Source organism: Gekko japonicus, unplaced genomic scaffold, assembly GCF_001447785.1.
Source record: "Gekko japonicus isolate JY-2015 unplaced genomic scaffold, Gekko_japonicus_V1.1 scaffold125, whole genome shotgun sequence".
NCBI lineage: Eukaryota > Metazoa > Chordata > Lepidosauria > Squamata > Gekkonidae > Gekko > Gekko japonicus.
This window is the reverse complement of record NW_015165834.1, coordinates 921,393-936,064: the sequence shown is the minus strand read 5'-3', so window position 1 is coordinate 936,064 and position 14,672 is coordinate 921,393. Positions and strand designations below refer to the sequence as shown.

At 43.6% G+C, this 14,672-nt stretch overlaps 1 protein-coding gene across 1 annotated transcript in view; it reads left to right on the top strand.

Annotated features, from left to right (window-relative positions):
* The window catches only part of PREX1 (phosphatidylinositol-3,4,5-trisphosphate-dependent Rac exchange factor 1), a 202,993-nt gene that overhangs the window by 167,902 nt on the left and 20,419 nt on the right, over window positions 1-14,672 (top strand). The window contains exons 27-30 of the mRNA XM_015410907.1: window positions 6,580-6,668; window positions 8,028-8,110; window positions 10,163-10,253; window positions 13,723-13,851. Of these exons, the coding sequence (XP_015266393.1) occupies window positions 6,580-6,668; window positions 8,028-8,110; window positions 10,163-10,253; window positions 13,723-13,851 (392 nt within the window). The remainder of the gene's footprint in view (window positions 1-6,579; window positions 6,669-8,027; window positions 8,111-10,162; window positions 10,254-13,722; window positions 13,852-14,672) is intronic.

The following is a 14,672-nucleotide window of genomic DNA, read 5'->3' as shown; positions in this document are numbered from 1 at the left end:
TGGCTAAATTTCATGTACTCTATATTCAGTGTTTTGTGGGTCACAGCACCAAGAAGCTGAGGCACCTACAGAATACGCATTAGGCATTCTTACTATAATGTCCTTAGCTGCCAGTGTCAAGCAAGTAGTGTGACTTCAAGTCCACGTTTTTATCAAACAGTAGCAAAATTGGTGTCCTGCTGGCTACACCTGGTGGAGTAAAGTACCATCAGCTCACATCCAACTTATAGCAAGCTCATAGGGTTTTCAAGGCAAGAGAGAACAGAGGTAGTTTACCATTGCCTGCCTCTGCATAGCAACCCCTGGACTTCCCTGGTGGTCCTGCCTCCAAGAACTAACCAGGGTCAACCCTACTTAGCTTCCCAGAGCTGTTGAGATCAGACTAACCTGGGAATGAACTCAGCCACTTTACTTACTGAATACTATACAAAATCCCCGGGTTTAGGGGAGAAATGTTTTAGCTGGATAAATCTGTGATTCCATGGTAAACACACATGATCTCCCTTATAATGAACCAGACTGCTAGTTTATCTACTCTGTCTGGCAGTATCTCCCCAAGGTCTAAGGTGCATCATTTACTGCCTGGTTTTTTTTCAACTAGAGATACCAGGAATCGAATTCCCAGATATGTTCACTATTTTCTCTGCATGTCATACAGCAGTAAACTGCAGTGGTGATGTAAAATTCTCAGGCTGTTTGGATGTATTTGTAATAGTAGTACTTGTAAAAAACAGTTTTCTTTCCATTTAAGTCTATCTATAATTTTTTTTTTCTCGGAAGGCTAAGATGTTGCATGGCAAAATAACAAATGTCTGGATTTTGCCTCCCCTCCTCCCTTTTTAAGATGGTTTTGAAAACCACAGTTTCCAAATATTTATTCAGGTGTCTGAAAATTTTGTTTTTATAAGGCAGGACTAACCTGTTGCTTCTCCTGGCATATTTGTCATCAATGAAAACATCACATAGCTCAAGCTGGGCCTTTTTTGTTTTAAACTCTGAGCTCAAAAGAAATGGAACAAGGAATTTTTTTCCCTTTCCAGTAGAAAAAGGTAAAGGTTCCCTTGCTCGAAAGCCAGTCGAATCCGACTCTAGGGTTGCAGTGCTCATCTCCGTTTCAAAGCCAAAGAGCCAGCGCTGTCCGAAGACATTTCTGTGGTCATGTGGCCAGCATGACTAAACACCAAGGCGCATGGAACGCTGTTACCTTCCCACTGAAGTGGTACCTATTTATCTACTTGCAATTTCTTGCTTTCGAACTGCTAGGTTGGCAGGAGCTGGAACTAGAGACGGGAGCTCACTCCGTCATGCGGCACACTCGGGTCTCGAACTGCTGAACTACCGACCTTCCACAGCCTGCAGTTCAGCGTCTTAACCACTTGAGCCACCGCAGCTCCTTCCAGTAGAAGGAAGAGTGCAATTTACAGAACAACATGGCAGGCTAGAGGCAGATTCAGTAAAGATATCAGAGATTCACAAAGACCAAATTCTATGTTCCTCTTGAAGTTGAACTAGATGCTACAGTCTCTTCTGTGTTTCTTGTAAAAGGCTTTTATTTTGCTTTTATAAATGCAGTTGTTTCAAGGAGGGGAATTGCATTGGGGGGAAGGCTATTTAACTCTTTGCTTTCCCACAGTTTTCATGCTGACAAATATTGCCCCATAACTGTTTTTACCCCAGGGACATCTTACCTGTACTGTTTTTCCCAGCCAGGGGTACAAAGCACACTGGGTTAGCTTTGTGTGTATGTTTGTGTATGTGTGTGAGAGCTAATTGCAGGGGAGAAATGGGTTAAAATTTGTTTCCGTACACAGTTTTCCTCCTTGAAAAAGAACCCCTAGTGGCTGCCTTTGGAAAAGAGATAGAGAGAGAGAAAAAGAAGTCTTCCAAAATGAACATGGAAGAAAGCATAACGTGATTTGGCCTTTAGTGGTATTATTTTCAAGGAAAAGTAAATTATATTAAGGGTTCATTTAAAGACACTGCATTTCCTAACAGTTACACCTTGACAGTCTCCCTTTACATTTATCAAGTTGAAATTTCACTCATATTTACTTCACTTCTGCAATCTTTTCTACCAACCTTTTATTTTAATACATATTCAACAGTTTGTGCAAGCAGAGCACATTGGTAAAAACTGTAATATAGTTTACGCTATGTTATGAGAGCTGTTAATTGGTGTAGGCACTTCAGCAAAAGTCTCCATGATTGGCAGTGGGGGGGGGGGGAGAAAGAAACCCAACAGGAAATGCTCCGTTTAAGAAGCACTTATTCTTTTGAGGATTTAGGAGCTACAATTCCCATTTCAGGTACTTCTCTCCAACAGGTGTAGTCTGAGTAGACTAGTAGCATTAAGATCCCCCTCCTAGGGTTGCCAACCTCCAGTTGGTGGCTGGAGATCTCCCACAATTACAACTAGTCTCCAGATTACAGTTCCCCTGGAGAAAAAAGGCTGCTTTGGAAGATAGACTGTGGTCCCGGTCACACAAGCGGGATATTGCGCTGCTGAAGGGAGGCAAATTAGAGCCGGAGCAAAAAGAACCATGGTAGCGTGATCCAACGCACCCCTGGGGCTCTGTGCTATGGCCTTCGGCAGGCGATCAGACGTAGTGTGGCAAAACGGACGTTGCGCGTTTGTGCGCATGCGTGGGAGGAGGAATGGCGCTGGCTGCAACGGGCTACCAGCGCTTCCCCGATCAGACACCTGGAGTTGCCGCGCGTCATCCGGAAGGTAGTGCTCTGTTGCCGGTACCTTTTCAATGTGTGTTTTCGGGCCGAAGGGATGGATCGGGGACGGGTGCGTGACACTCCCCAGATGTTGCGGTATGATTGCGCCCGTTTGATGCACCCTCAACCCGTCCGTTTCACGGGGCAAATCCTCCCGTGTGACCGGGGCCTGTATAGCATTATAGCCCACTGAGGTCCCTCCCTTCCTCAAACCCTGCCCTCCCAGGCTCCACCTCTCAAATGTCTAGATATTTCCCACCCCAGAGCTGGCAACGCTACCTCCTCCCCTATCGAAAGGTCATTGGAACAGGATTGCCAACCTCCAGGTAGGGCCTGAAGTTCTCCCAGCATTACAACTGATTTCCAGGCTTCAGTGATCAGTTCCCCTAGAGAGAACAGCAGTTTTAGTGGGCATCACATCCCTGCTGAGCACCACCCCCTCCCCTAACTCTGCTCTCTCCAGGCTCCATCCACAAATTGCCCCGAGTAATTAGCAGCCCTACAAAATGGCTTAAAGTGGGAACACCCTAATAATCAGTTGAGGGATATGCTCTCTTTCCCCTAGCATATCTACAGTAAATAGGACCATGTGGTCGTGAGCACTCAGGTGGTTGTGAGCACTCTTGTTTAAGTGGACTAACTATTTCTCCTGTGTCTCTATTGCAAGGAAATGGGGCCATAGGTGAATTTAAAATGGCAGAGTTTAAAATGACTGCCGAGACCTGAAAGCTACTGAGCATCAGCCAAGAACTGTCAAATTGGATGGCTTGATAGAAAATCCCCAGCATGTTTTGCGATCGGCACATTAAACAAAATAGGCCATGGCAATTCAATTAGAAGTGCTATTTCCTTTCCTTTCTAAATTTAAACCACCACTGTCATGAGCTCAACATTCCTAGTTACAGGAATTAATGGCGTTTATTTTGTCTAAGAGCTGAGCATTGAAGAAGTAGAAAAGCACATTTTTCATGGTTTAAATCCCCAGTTTTGGTACCAGAGGAAAAAGCATTTGGTGTACATAGCAGGCTCAACTCTCCGAGGGTAATGTGTCTGCATACTTGAAGGTACTGATGCACAGCGGACATATTTCAGCAGCAAAGAAATAATTTTATCCATCATTTCATATGACGCCTACTCTTGCACTCTGTTTTGTTTAATGGGTTCTATAATTGAGCCTAATCTACCCAGGATGACATAGTACGATCAAAGGCAAATTCCCAGTGGGGCTGTCGCTTGTTTCAGAATTTGGACATGAGAGAGATTATTCCATCTTATCTCTTTTTAGACATCGACAGACAATTAAGCATACATAACATATATAATCGCTATTCAAGGGGGAATTAAATGTGTTTTGATAGTTTCAAGCCGGAAAATGGATACCATGGTGCTTACGGGAGTGAGCCAAGAATGTACAGCTGAGAGGATACTTGCCTGCATTTGCCATGCTCCGTTGCAGGAGTCTGTCTTTCTCTCATCTAGCAGTCTTCTTAAAAGTGGTGTATCACTTTCAGAAATGCAGAGAAATACAATATCTTTGAGAACATGTGTATTACGAGGAGAAATCAAGTAGAGATGGAGAGAAGGATTTTTATTTTTGTCATCACGATCTTGAGAAGTTGGGCAAATACTACATAGTATTATTATATAGTATGTATGCAACAGAATTCCAAGAGTTATGGTGGGGAAAATGGGCAGGGCTCTGCCCCCAAGGAGCAGTGTGGTATAGTGGTAGGAGTGGTCGGCTAGGATCTGGGAGACCCAGGTTCAAATTCCCGTTCAGCCATGGAACCCTGTTTGGTGACCTTGGGCCTGTCGCTCACTCTCAGCCTGACCTTCCTCACAGGGTTGTTGTTGTGAGCAGTGTTCCCTCTAAGCTGAGTTAGTGTGAGCTAGCTCACAGTTTTTTCACCTCCGGCTCACAGATTTTTGAGTCAGCTCATGGAGGATGGCTCCAGAGCAATGTTCCCTCTAAGCTATGGAGTCCTGTGAGCAAAAATCCTACTTTGTGAGCTACTGGCATGAAAGTTGTGAGCCAGCGATTTGGCTACTGCATAAATTAGTTTGCTCTGGAGCCATCATTCCTGAGCTAAGACAAAAATGTCTGAGCTGGAGGCTAAAAAACTGTGAGTTAGCTCACACTAACTCAGCTTAGAGGGAACACTGCTCCAGAGCAAACTGATTTATGCAGTAGCCAAATCGCTCGCTCACAATGTTTATGCCAGTAGCTCACAAAGCAGAATTTTTGCTCACAAGACTCCACAGCTTAGAGGGAACGTAGGTTGTGAGGACAGAATGGAAAAAAGGAGAACAATGTTATAAACCACTTTGGGTTTCTGTTGTGGAGTAAAGCAGGTATAACAGATGGGCAGAGGTCCTGCCCCTTTCTGTCAGTCGCCAGTCCTCTGTGTGCCTGTTCGGAGTATGTGCACAGCAGCTAACAAGCTGTCAGGGCCCATGGATTGCTGGAGAAGGCAAATAGAAGGAGGAAGCGAGAGATAAAAGTTGTTACGCTGTCAGTTCAGTTCAGTTCAGCTGTGGTTTGGATCTCCAGAGTGTCAGTTGGGAGAGAACCTGTCTTAGGAGACTAGTCTGTGGAAAGATGAGTCAAAGTATGCAGCGCACCACCTCTGTTTAAATGGTGTCTAAAACACGGACCTTCACACAAGATCAAAAATATCTAAACAAGTAGAAGCAAATTGTTACAGATCCCATTCCTTAACAGAACAGCTGAGTGGTGGTCCAGCGAATTGAGGTTTTGGCTTTGAATTTGAGTTCAGGTATAGGATCTGAAGGAGCTGCGGGTAGCTCAAGTGGTTAAGATGCTGAACAGCAGGCTGTGGAAGGTCAGTAGTTCAGCAGTTCGAGACCCGTGTGCCGCATGATGGAATGAGCTCCCATCTCTAGTTCCAGCTCCTGCCAACCTAGCAGTTCGAAAGCAAGAAATTGCAAGTAGATAAATAGGTACCAATTCAGTGGGAAGGTAACAGCGTTTCGTGTGCCTTGGTGTTTAGTCATGCCGGCCACATGACCACGGAAACGTCTTCGGACAGCGCTGGCTCTTCAGCTTTGAAACGGAGATGAGCCCCGCAACCCTAGAGTCAGATTCGACTGGCTTTCGAGCAAGGGAACCTTTACCTTTACCTTTTACAGCATAATGTACAAAATGGCCATGAAATATTGTCCGGTTTCTTGGTAATGCTATTAGAAGTATTAATATAAGAAATAAAAGAGGAACTTATTCAGTATTAACTGGTCTGAGGTTACTGTGTTTCATGTAGGCGAGTGGGGCAATACTGTAGAATTACTTTGCAAGTAGGTCCTGAAAAATGTAGTAATGTTTAGAATTGTGTGAGAACCAGGGTTCTGTTGTGTGGGTTGGTCTTTGGGGAACATAGGAGGCAAAGCAGGGGCACCGGAGAACAATATTCCTTCATTCTGTGTGCTAATATCGGGTGCAGTTAAATCTATTCTTTGGAGTCAAGCGGCTGAGATTGTTGTGATGAGGTCTTTGTGCTCTCACACCATAGAGAATCAAGTATCCTGAGTTTAATTTTGAACTGCTAAACCTCTCCTGATCTTTAGTCATTTGTAGGCGGTCTGGTCGCCTAGAGGGACCCATCAATGGTGTCATCCATCTTCATCAAAAGAAGAGTTCTTAATGCAGAGTTCAAAAGGTGGCCAGGGCTTAAAGATAGTATCCTTTTACTGTGTTAGAATAGGAGAGCCATTGTAAGTCACCTTGAGCTCTTGGAGATGGCAAGAATAGAAAAGGGATGGGGGGAGGGAAACACTAACGGAAGTTCTTGTACAAAGAGAGTCCCATAACATCTCTTTGTTCTCTTATTTTTTTCCCAGTGAGTGTAACAGTAACCGGGACTCTGTGCTGTCCTACACCAGTGTACGGAGTAACAGCTCGTATTTGGGAAGCGATGAGATGGGATCAGGTGAGTAAGTGCTTTTGTAAAGGCAACATTCATAACGTAAGAACAGCCTGGATGGATCAGACCAAAGAGGGTTGTCAGTTCCAGACTGGCAAATTCCTGGCGATTTGGGGGAGGGGCTCGGGGAGGGGAGTGACCTCAGCAAGGTATAATGCCATAGATGCCACCCTCCAAAGCAATAGTTTCTTCTTGGGGAACCAATCTTTGTAGACTGGAGATCAGTTGTGATTCTGGGATATCTCCAGGCCCATCCTGGTGGTTGGTAACCCATCCAGTGATCCCTCTAGTCCATCATTCTGTCTCATGCAATGGCCAAACAGGTGCCCTGCAGGGCCAGCAAACAGGGTACGGTGTCAGTGCTTCTACTCATGCTGCCTCCTAGCATTGGTATTCAGAGGTTTACAGCCTTATGAATGTGGTGGTTCCCTTTAGTCACCATGGCTGGTGGTCACTGATGGACCAATCCTCCATGAATTTGTTGTCGAAGGCTTTCATGGCCAGAGTTCATTAGCTGTTGTAGATTTTCCGGGTTGTATGGCCGTGGTCTTGAACCTAACGTCAGGTCCTACAATGTCAAGACCACGGCCATGCAACCCGGAAAATCTACAACAGCTAACCTCCATGAATTTGTCTAATCTCCCTTTATAGCCATCTATGCTTGTGGCCTTCTCACTGCATCCTATGGTAGTGAATTCCACATTTTAGTTAACCTTTTGTCTGCTCTGACTCTATTACCCATCAACCCCATTGAATGTCCTCTAGTTCTTGTATTTTGGGAGATACTCTTTCTCCCCCTTGCACAGTTTTATAACTCTCTACCATATCCCCCTCCCAGTCATCTTTTTTTCTAAGCTGAAAAGTTCCAGACTCTTTAACTTGTCGTCATAAGAAAGGTGCTCCAACCCCTTGATTATCTTGGTCAGCCTTGTCTGCACTTTTTCAGATATGACTTTAATACAGGCATTAAAAGAGAAGAGTGCAGCAACCCTTGGGACATAAGTCGGTTGTAGTCTGCAAGGGCCTGCCTATTTGACAGCTGTTTGCCTGTTCCCCATCAGTGCTTCCACAGCTGCAGCCTGCTACCAACCATTCATTCATTCATTCATTCATTCATTCATTCATTCCAAGAATTTATAATCCACCTTCTCCTACATTAGAAAGAGCTCACAGAATCCCGATATCAAGACTAAAAGAAAAACAGAGGGAGCCAGGAAGCTAGCACAGAGTATTAAAAGCAGAATAAAAGCTGTGTGAAGAACTCAGAAGAAAGGCATCTACTTCAGAAGTTCTTACTATTGTTACGTTACCATTGAAGTAAAAGATACTTGGAGCAAAACCAAATCGTACTTCTTTCATAATTAGGTGATGAACTTCCCAATGACATGAGGATACCGTTGGACAAACAAGACAAACTCCACGGCTGCCTTGAGCATCTTTTTAATCAGGTGAGTGACGCAAGCATCTGCATATAGAGCAAAGCTCTCAGTGGCTTTGACCGCAGGCTCTTAGAACATTCCATGATCCCCATAATTACAGCCAGGGCTGGCAAGTAGCAATAGGAAACTATGTTCAGGGCACATAGTGCTGATCACGGGCTGGTAGAACCTAAGTTCTACATTGCTGTGCTGAACCAGAGCAAGGCCTGCTTGTGCCAGCATTCAGTCCAAATCTCAATTCAGTCAAATCTAGCGCTTCTGAAGTAATGCAATTAAAACGTGAAGATGATGACTACTTGCCAGTGTTTGTCCAAGCATTTGGAATTCAGAAGTGTACTTCCTCTGAACATGGAGATTCCATTTACCTATTACATTTCACAGACCTAAACTAATTCTATCCAGCAGCCTGCAAAACTCGGCTGAACATTCAAGAATGTAAGGAAACATAAAGTACAACATAAGCCAATATAATATGTATAATTTTATAAATTTTAAGTCTTAAAGGTTAAAATCCTTCTCTCATAAATATATCCCTATGTATTATTGGAATGTTATTCACAGTTTCTTATACAAAGTTTATTATAGTTTTATCTGAGACTTTTAATGATTTGGGGCGATGACTAGGGTATATTTTATTCTGTGTTTCATGCTGGTGTAATACTGTAATAAATGACTTTGGACTTTGAACACAGACCTAAACTGCATACAGATGGGTAGCTATGTTGGTCAGAAGCAATAGAACAAAATCTGAGTCCAGTGGCACCTTGAAGACCAACAAAGTTTAATTCTGGGTATGAGCTTTTGTATGCATGCACACCTCTTCAGATACTTTTTCAGATCTGAAGAAGTGTGCATGCACATGAAAGCTTATGCCCAGAGTTAAACTTTGCTGGTTTTGAAGGTGCCACTGGACTCAAACTTTGTTCTAAACCACATACATTTGCCTAATCATCTTTTAAAACTAATTAGCAGTGATGGCCACAAGTTGGCATACTGAATTCCACACTTATGCGGGGCCCTAAGCAGCTGTTAACCTTTTCCTGAAAGGAAATTCAGCACTTACCTCTGAGTTATAAAATAATCTATTATTATTGTTCTGTATTTGATCATTGCCTATTACCATTCCACTTCCTAGTCTGTGGTTTGTTTTTATACAAATGATCCCAGTAGATCCTTGCTCTCATCCCTCCACCATCATTGGCTGGCTAATGAAAGATTTCTTCACAGAGCAGTCTCAATTAAAGAATCCCACTTTCACAGTAAACCGTAGTTTGTCATGTCCCTTCCAAAAAGTATGAGTTGCCCTTGTCTCTACAAACCTGATTTCTAGGGAAGCGAACAAACCATAAATTATTTATTTATTTAATTTATTATTCAAATTTATATCCCGCCCTCCCCAATGGGCTCAGGGCGGCTAACAATAAGGGCACAAAGCCATAATAAAATACAAAATTACAATAAAGTGCTGGTGCTCTGAAAGTTCATAATTCCAAGATGGGTTCTGGAAGATGGACCCAGGACCACGAAGCAAGTTCCAAGACAACGCTGCCCTCTGATCTTTGGCCCAGGGCCATCATGCACCCCGATGGCATCCCCGCTCTTTGCGGTAGCGGTGCAGTGGTGGTACAGTGGCGGCTCCTACTCAAAGTTTTTGCAGTTTGATATTAACAGCAAACTATGGTTTACCATGAAAGCCATGATTAAATTGCTGCATGCAAGGCTAGGATATAGGATGGCTCCTGTGAGTCCAATATTGGAGGGTTTGCACAAGCATGAGGATTCCCCAAGGTAGTTCTTTATTGCTACTTTATGGTTTAATGTTAAGTCTTGATGCTGCCCTGTCCTTCCTGTGCTTTCCAGTTCACAGGCCTGCCATGGTTTAAATTCTGCTTACCATTTGCCAGATGCTGTTTCATCAGATGAAGAAGGCATTTTGATTCAAGCAAGCATCTGTGTTTTTAAAGTACAGCATGTGTAATTTGTTGTTTGTGCAGAAATAATTAATCTCACTGGAAACTCCTGGAGAGTTTTCGGAATGACCAAAGATGCTTCTTTCTGCAGGTGGATGCTATCAATGCCCTTCTCAAAGGACCAGTAATAAGCAAGGCTTTTGAAGAAACCAAACATTTTCCAATGGACCACAGTTTACAAGGTAAGCTTCAAAAGGATCATGAGCCCAGGAGAATTAGCATTTCTTGAGACATAACGGCTTGGTGAAGATACCATGTCCCCAAATTCTGACTGTTATTAGGGAGTGTGCCATAAACTCACAATAGTCTTTCCCCTCCCTCCCTCCTGTATTCTTGCACATGAATCCATCTTCTTGCCTTTTGAGGGCTAGCCAGGGTGTAACATCATACATGCACCAATGTTAACAGGAACCGTAACGGGCTTTAACCAGAATTTGCAAATTCGCTTCAAACACTGATGTGAAGCTTAACCATGGCTAATGTTAAGATAGGTGCAAGCATAGTGCTGTACCATGGGTAGCTGTAGAAAGGGAAAGGAGTGGGAATTCATGTACATAAAGTGAAAGAGGGAAAGATTCATTCCTTCTTCCTAGGCTTGTACTGAGAAATAATATTTAGTACAGTAAGTGATTTAATTGCAAATTAGTGTTTCTGTGGACTGAATTTTTTTAATCTGTGGATCATGACATTCTCTCATCTCCTTTTCCTTTGCAGCCTAAAAAAATGCCCCCCCCCAATGCTGTTCCTGTGGGTCTCCTTTCCCTGAGGAATAGTGTTCTGGGGGATATTTTAGACTGCAGTGGAAGCAAGAAGGCAAGAAAGGCAGGCTCTCTTGATGGAAATCCTTCCATCTGCTGAAATACTCCATGCTCTTTGTATTTTTTAAAAACAGATTATTCTCAGGGAGAGAGATAAAGTGGGGGGGGGATTCATCATAGCCTTTAGGGATGGAACCCACATCTTTCATACTTGCAGATAAGGTGCAGTGTAATAAGCATAATGCTTTTGCACACTTTGCACAGAGAAATGCTCCTCTGAAGAGCAGAGGTGCAAAGCACCAGGCACTTAGAAGCTGCTGATGGCTCAGAAAACTGAGCCTTGCATCAGGCAGATGGGCAGGTTTGGGCTCCTCTCGGGTGTGGCTGGACCTCATGGCAGCCTCTTTTGTGCTCCCTGCATCCAGTGTGGTATAGTGGTTAAGCATGTCGGACTAGTATCTGGGAGAACTGGGTTTGAATTCCTGCTTGTGCCATGAAAGCTGGCTGGGTAACCTTGGGCCAGTCACACTTTCTCAGCCTAACCTACCTCACAAGGTTGTTGTGAGGATAAAAGGGAGAAGAGGAGAACTCTGCAAGCTGGTTTGGGTCCCCACTGGGGAGGAAGGCAGAATACAAATGAAGTAATAAATAAATAAATAAATAAATATAGCATTACTTTCTCAGTATAGTTAGCTTCTCCCATCGCAAGAACACCACTGTGAAAATAAAGGGTACGGCTGAAAATTGCATTTCTCGCTTCAGAAACAAACCAGTTTGCCATAAATCTGTCCCCCGCCCCCCAACTGATTCTCATATAATTTGAGAGCGTCATCTGTTCAACTGTTTTTCCATATTTTTAAATCCCAAGCTGTAATTAACTGTAAACAAATTCTGTACTTTCCCTGTTAGCCTAGATACGCATGCACTCCGGCTAGGATTTTTGCCAGCCTTTTAAACGTTAGGATCTTTAAAGAAGAAATACTTTAATTCTTCGGAAGGCCGTGTGCTCTTCTGCTGGACTTCTCTAGCAGTGCAGCGCTCATCCGGATCATTCTCTTTTTAAGCGCCAAATGGCTGCAAGTCTGCAACTTAGACATGTAACCCACTTTCCATCTTAACACCCTGGCCGTGACATCCTGGTATTTTGCTAAGAGTTCTTTTTGGAAACCCCTTCTTTTGTGTGTGTGCCTCCACTCTTCTAAATGAGAGTGATCAGCATCATGTATTTTCCCATAAACACCCATTCTGGCTGCAATGGAATAATATACCATTGTAATTGAAAAAAGAGGGTTTTGCAGGACTAAGCCTGAGATTTGACTGTGGAATGCTTTGACTGATCATGCAGAAAGACCCCCAAAGATTCATGGAAGATGAATGGCCTGAAAAGTTCACAGTGGGTCAGTTGTGTTTTGCTGCAAAGCAACCCACTGCAGCCCCCCTCCCCCAAGTTTCTCAAACATTCTGCTGCTGCTCTTCAGCGATGGCTTTTGGCTTGGAGTTGAACAAATTCTTATAATCTCATCACTCATATTTAAACAGCCACTGTTAAATGCATGCAACAAATAGTGCATTTAGCTGATCTTCTAGAAAGGGAAGAGTCTGAGAGTAGGGAGTAGGACCCAGGAGATGCTTGGGTGCATTTCTCCCCCTCCTTCCCCCATCCCCTCTCTGCAGCCCATAGAAACACATTTCCTGATCATGAGCTGCATTTCCTTTTCCTCTCTAAATCTGAAAGCTGTATTTCAAATGCTGTGGTCAGAAGAGGCTTATAAATTTGGTTAGATCAGCAAATTTAGAATAAGGAAGTTTCCTTTATTTATTTTTGCACAGATGGCCCATAAATGTTTACTGTAATGGTTGGAAAGTCCCTTTACATTTAAGGAGTTTTCTTATAGATTTCATCCATTTTAGATGAAATCACAAAGACTGATTAAAATGTGGAATTCGCTGCTGGAGAACGTAGTGACAGGGCGCTGGACTAGATGGACCATTGGTCTGATCCAGCAGGGCTCTGCAGAGATGCACTGCAGACTCTTTGAATACAGTATCTGACCACTGGAGTGGCTCAGGCTGGAGCTTGAGGTTATGAGTTACGTGGGCTGCTGCTGATAATAGCAGTCCTGTGTCTCATTTAGAGATGGGCATGCACTGGCCGATGAACTAAAGTTTGTCATGAATTTTGGCTGGTTCAAAGCAATGTTCACAAATTGAAGAACCACCACGAACTTTCATGAATTTTGATGCGGTTTGTGACGATTCATGGCAGTACGTGAAGAGCAGAAAGCAGGGTTTTCTAAACACTGCTTTCTGCTCTTCATGAAAAACAGCTGAGTGGCAGTGAGCAAAAAGCAGGGAGTGAAATGGCTGGGAGTCATTTAGTCCCCTGCTTTATGCTCCCCAGGGTTTTTCAACCACAAACTGAACCGCAAAAATGCAATTTGGCATCTGCCCATTCTCTCTCATCTTCCCAGATAGCATTACAGTGCATGTTGTGATTGCCACACCCTGAAAGCAGCAGCCATTGAAATGTAGTTGCAGGGGGAAGGGATTTGAACTGTGGTGATGTCATGCCACTGATTTTGGATTACTAGATTTTATGGGGAAAAGAAGAGATGTTGCAGAGCTGCTGCTTTCAGTGACAGCCACACAACTCTTGTATTATGTAGTTCCAGTCTTAGCATCTGTTTCACTGCTTTCATTTAACTATAAATTTGCATTGGCCCACAGTGCAGACTCCCAGTTGAATTACATTTTCCTTCTTTGTTGGGGCAATTAAGCAATTAAGAAGAGAAGGCTTGGCAGGGAGTGTATTTATGTACTAGCCCAATCAATCCTCTTAACTACTCTGCATAGTGCTCAGTTGCTTAGACTTTAAAGTATCTTGTTTCCGCAGAATTTAAACAGAAAGAAGAAACAACAATCCGGAGCAGGAATAAAATTCAAGTCAGCATCCAAGAAGACCCCTGGAATCTTCCACTCCGCATCAAGAACCTGGTTGAAACCATACAAAAATACGTGGAAGGTCTGTGAATGGGGAAGCTAGAGGAGAGCTCTGTTAATCTCATTGTTACACAGAAGTTACAGAGGATGTGGTCAGCAAGGGTGGAGCAAAAGGGGGGAAATGCTTCAGGCTGCAGTTGCAGCCAGATTTCATACAAACTGAAAATTGCTGGCAGGTTTTTGTCCCCACATGTAACTGTGAGTGGGTTCCCTTTTTCTCCTGAGATAGGCTTAGTGGCATCATCGACCTGTGCTGCAACTTGGGGACTTCTGATAGGTGTGGCAGCACTAAAGGCATGACTTGTTCCCTGCAGGCAATTGAAGCAGAAGTCCTTAATGCTCCTGTGCATGGCATCTATACTTACCATGATGCATTGATTTGTTTATGTCCTTTATTTGTAGAACTCAAGGTGGGTTACACATAAAAAGCCGTGCAATTATACAGCATAAGACATCCAATTAAACAATGTAATAGGACTAGGATTACAAAATTAGAAGACAGTTTAAACAACCCCCCCTAAATACCTGACATACCATAAATTTAAAAATGGACTACAAAAGAAGAAGAAAAGAAGAGATTGGATTTATGCCCAACCCTTCACTCGGAGTCTCAGAGAGGCTTACAAACTCCTTTCCCTTCCCCTCCCCACAACAGACACCCTGTGAAGTAGGTGGGGCTAAGAGAGCTCTTTCCAGAACTGTCCTTGAGAGAACAGCTCTGACAGAACTACGGCTTGCCCAAGGTCATCCAGCAGCTGCGAGTGGAGGCGTGGGGAATCAAACCTTAAGAACATAAGAGACGCCAATGTTGGATCAGGCGAAAGGCCCATCCAGTCCAACACT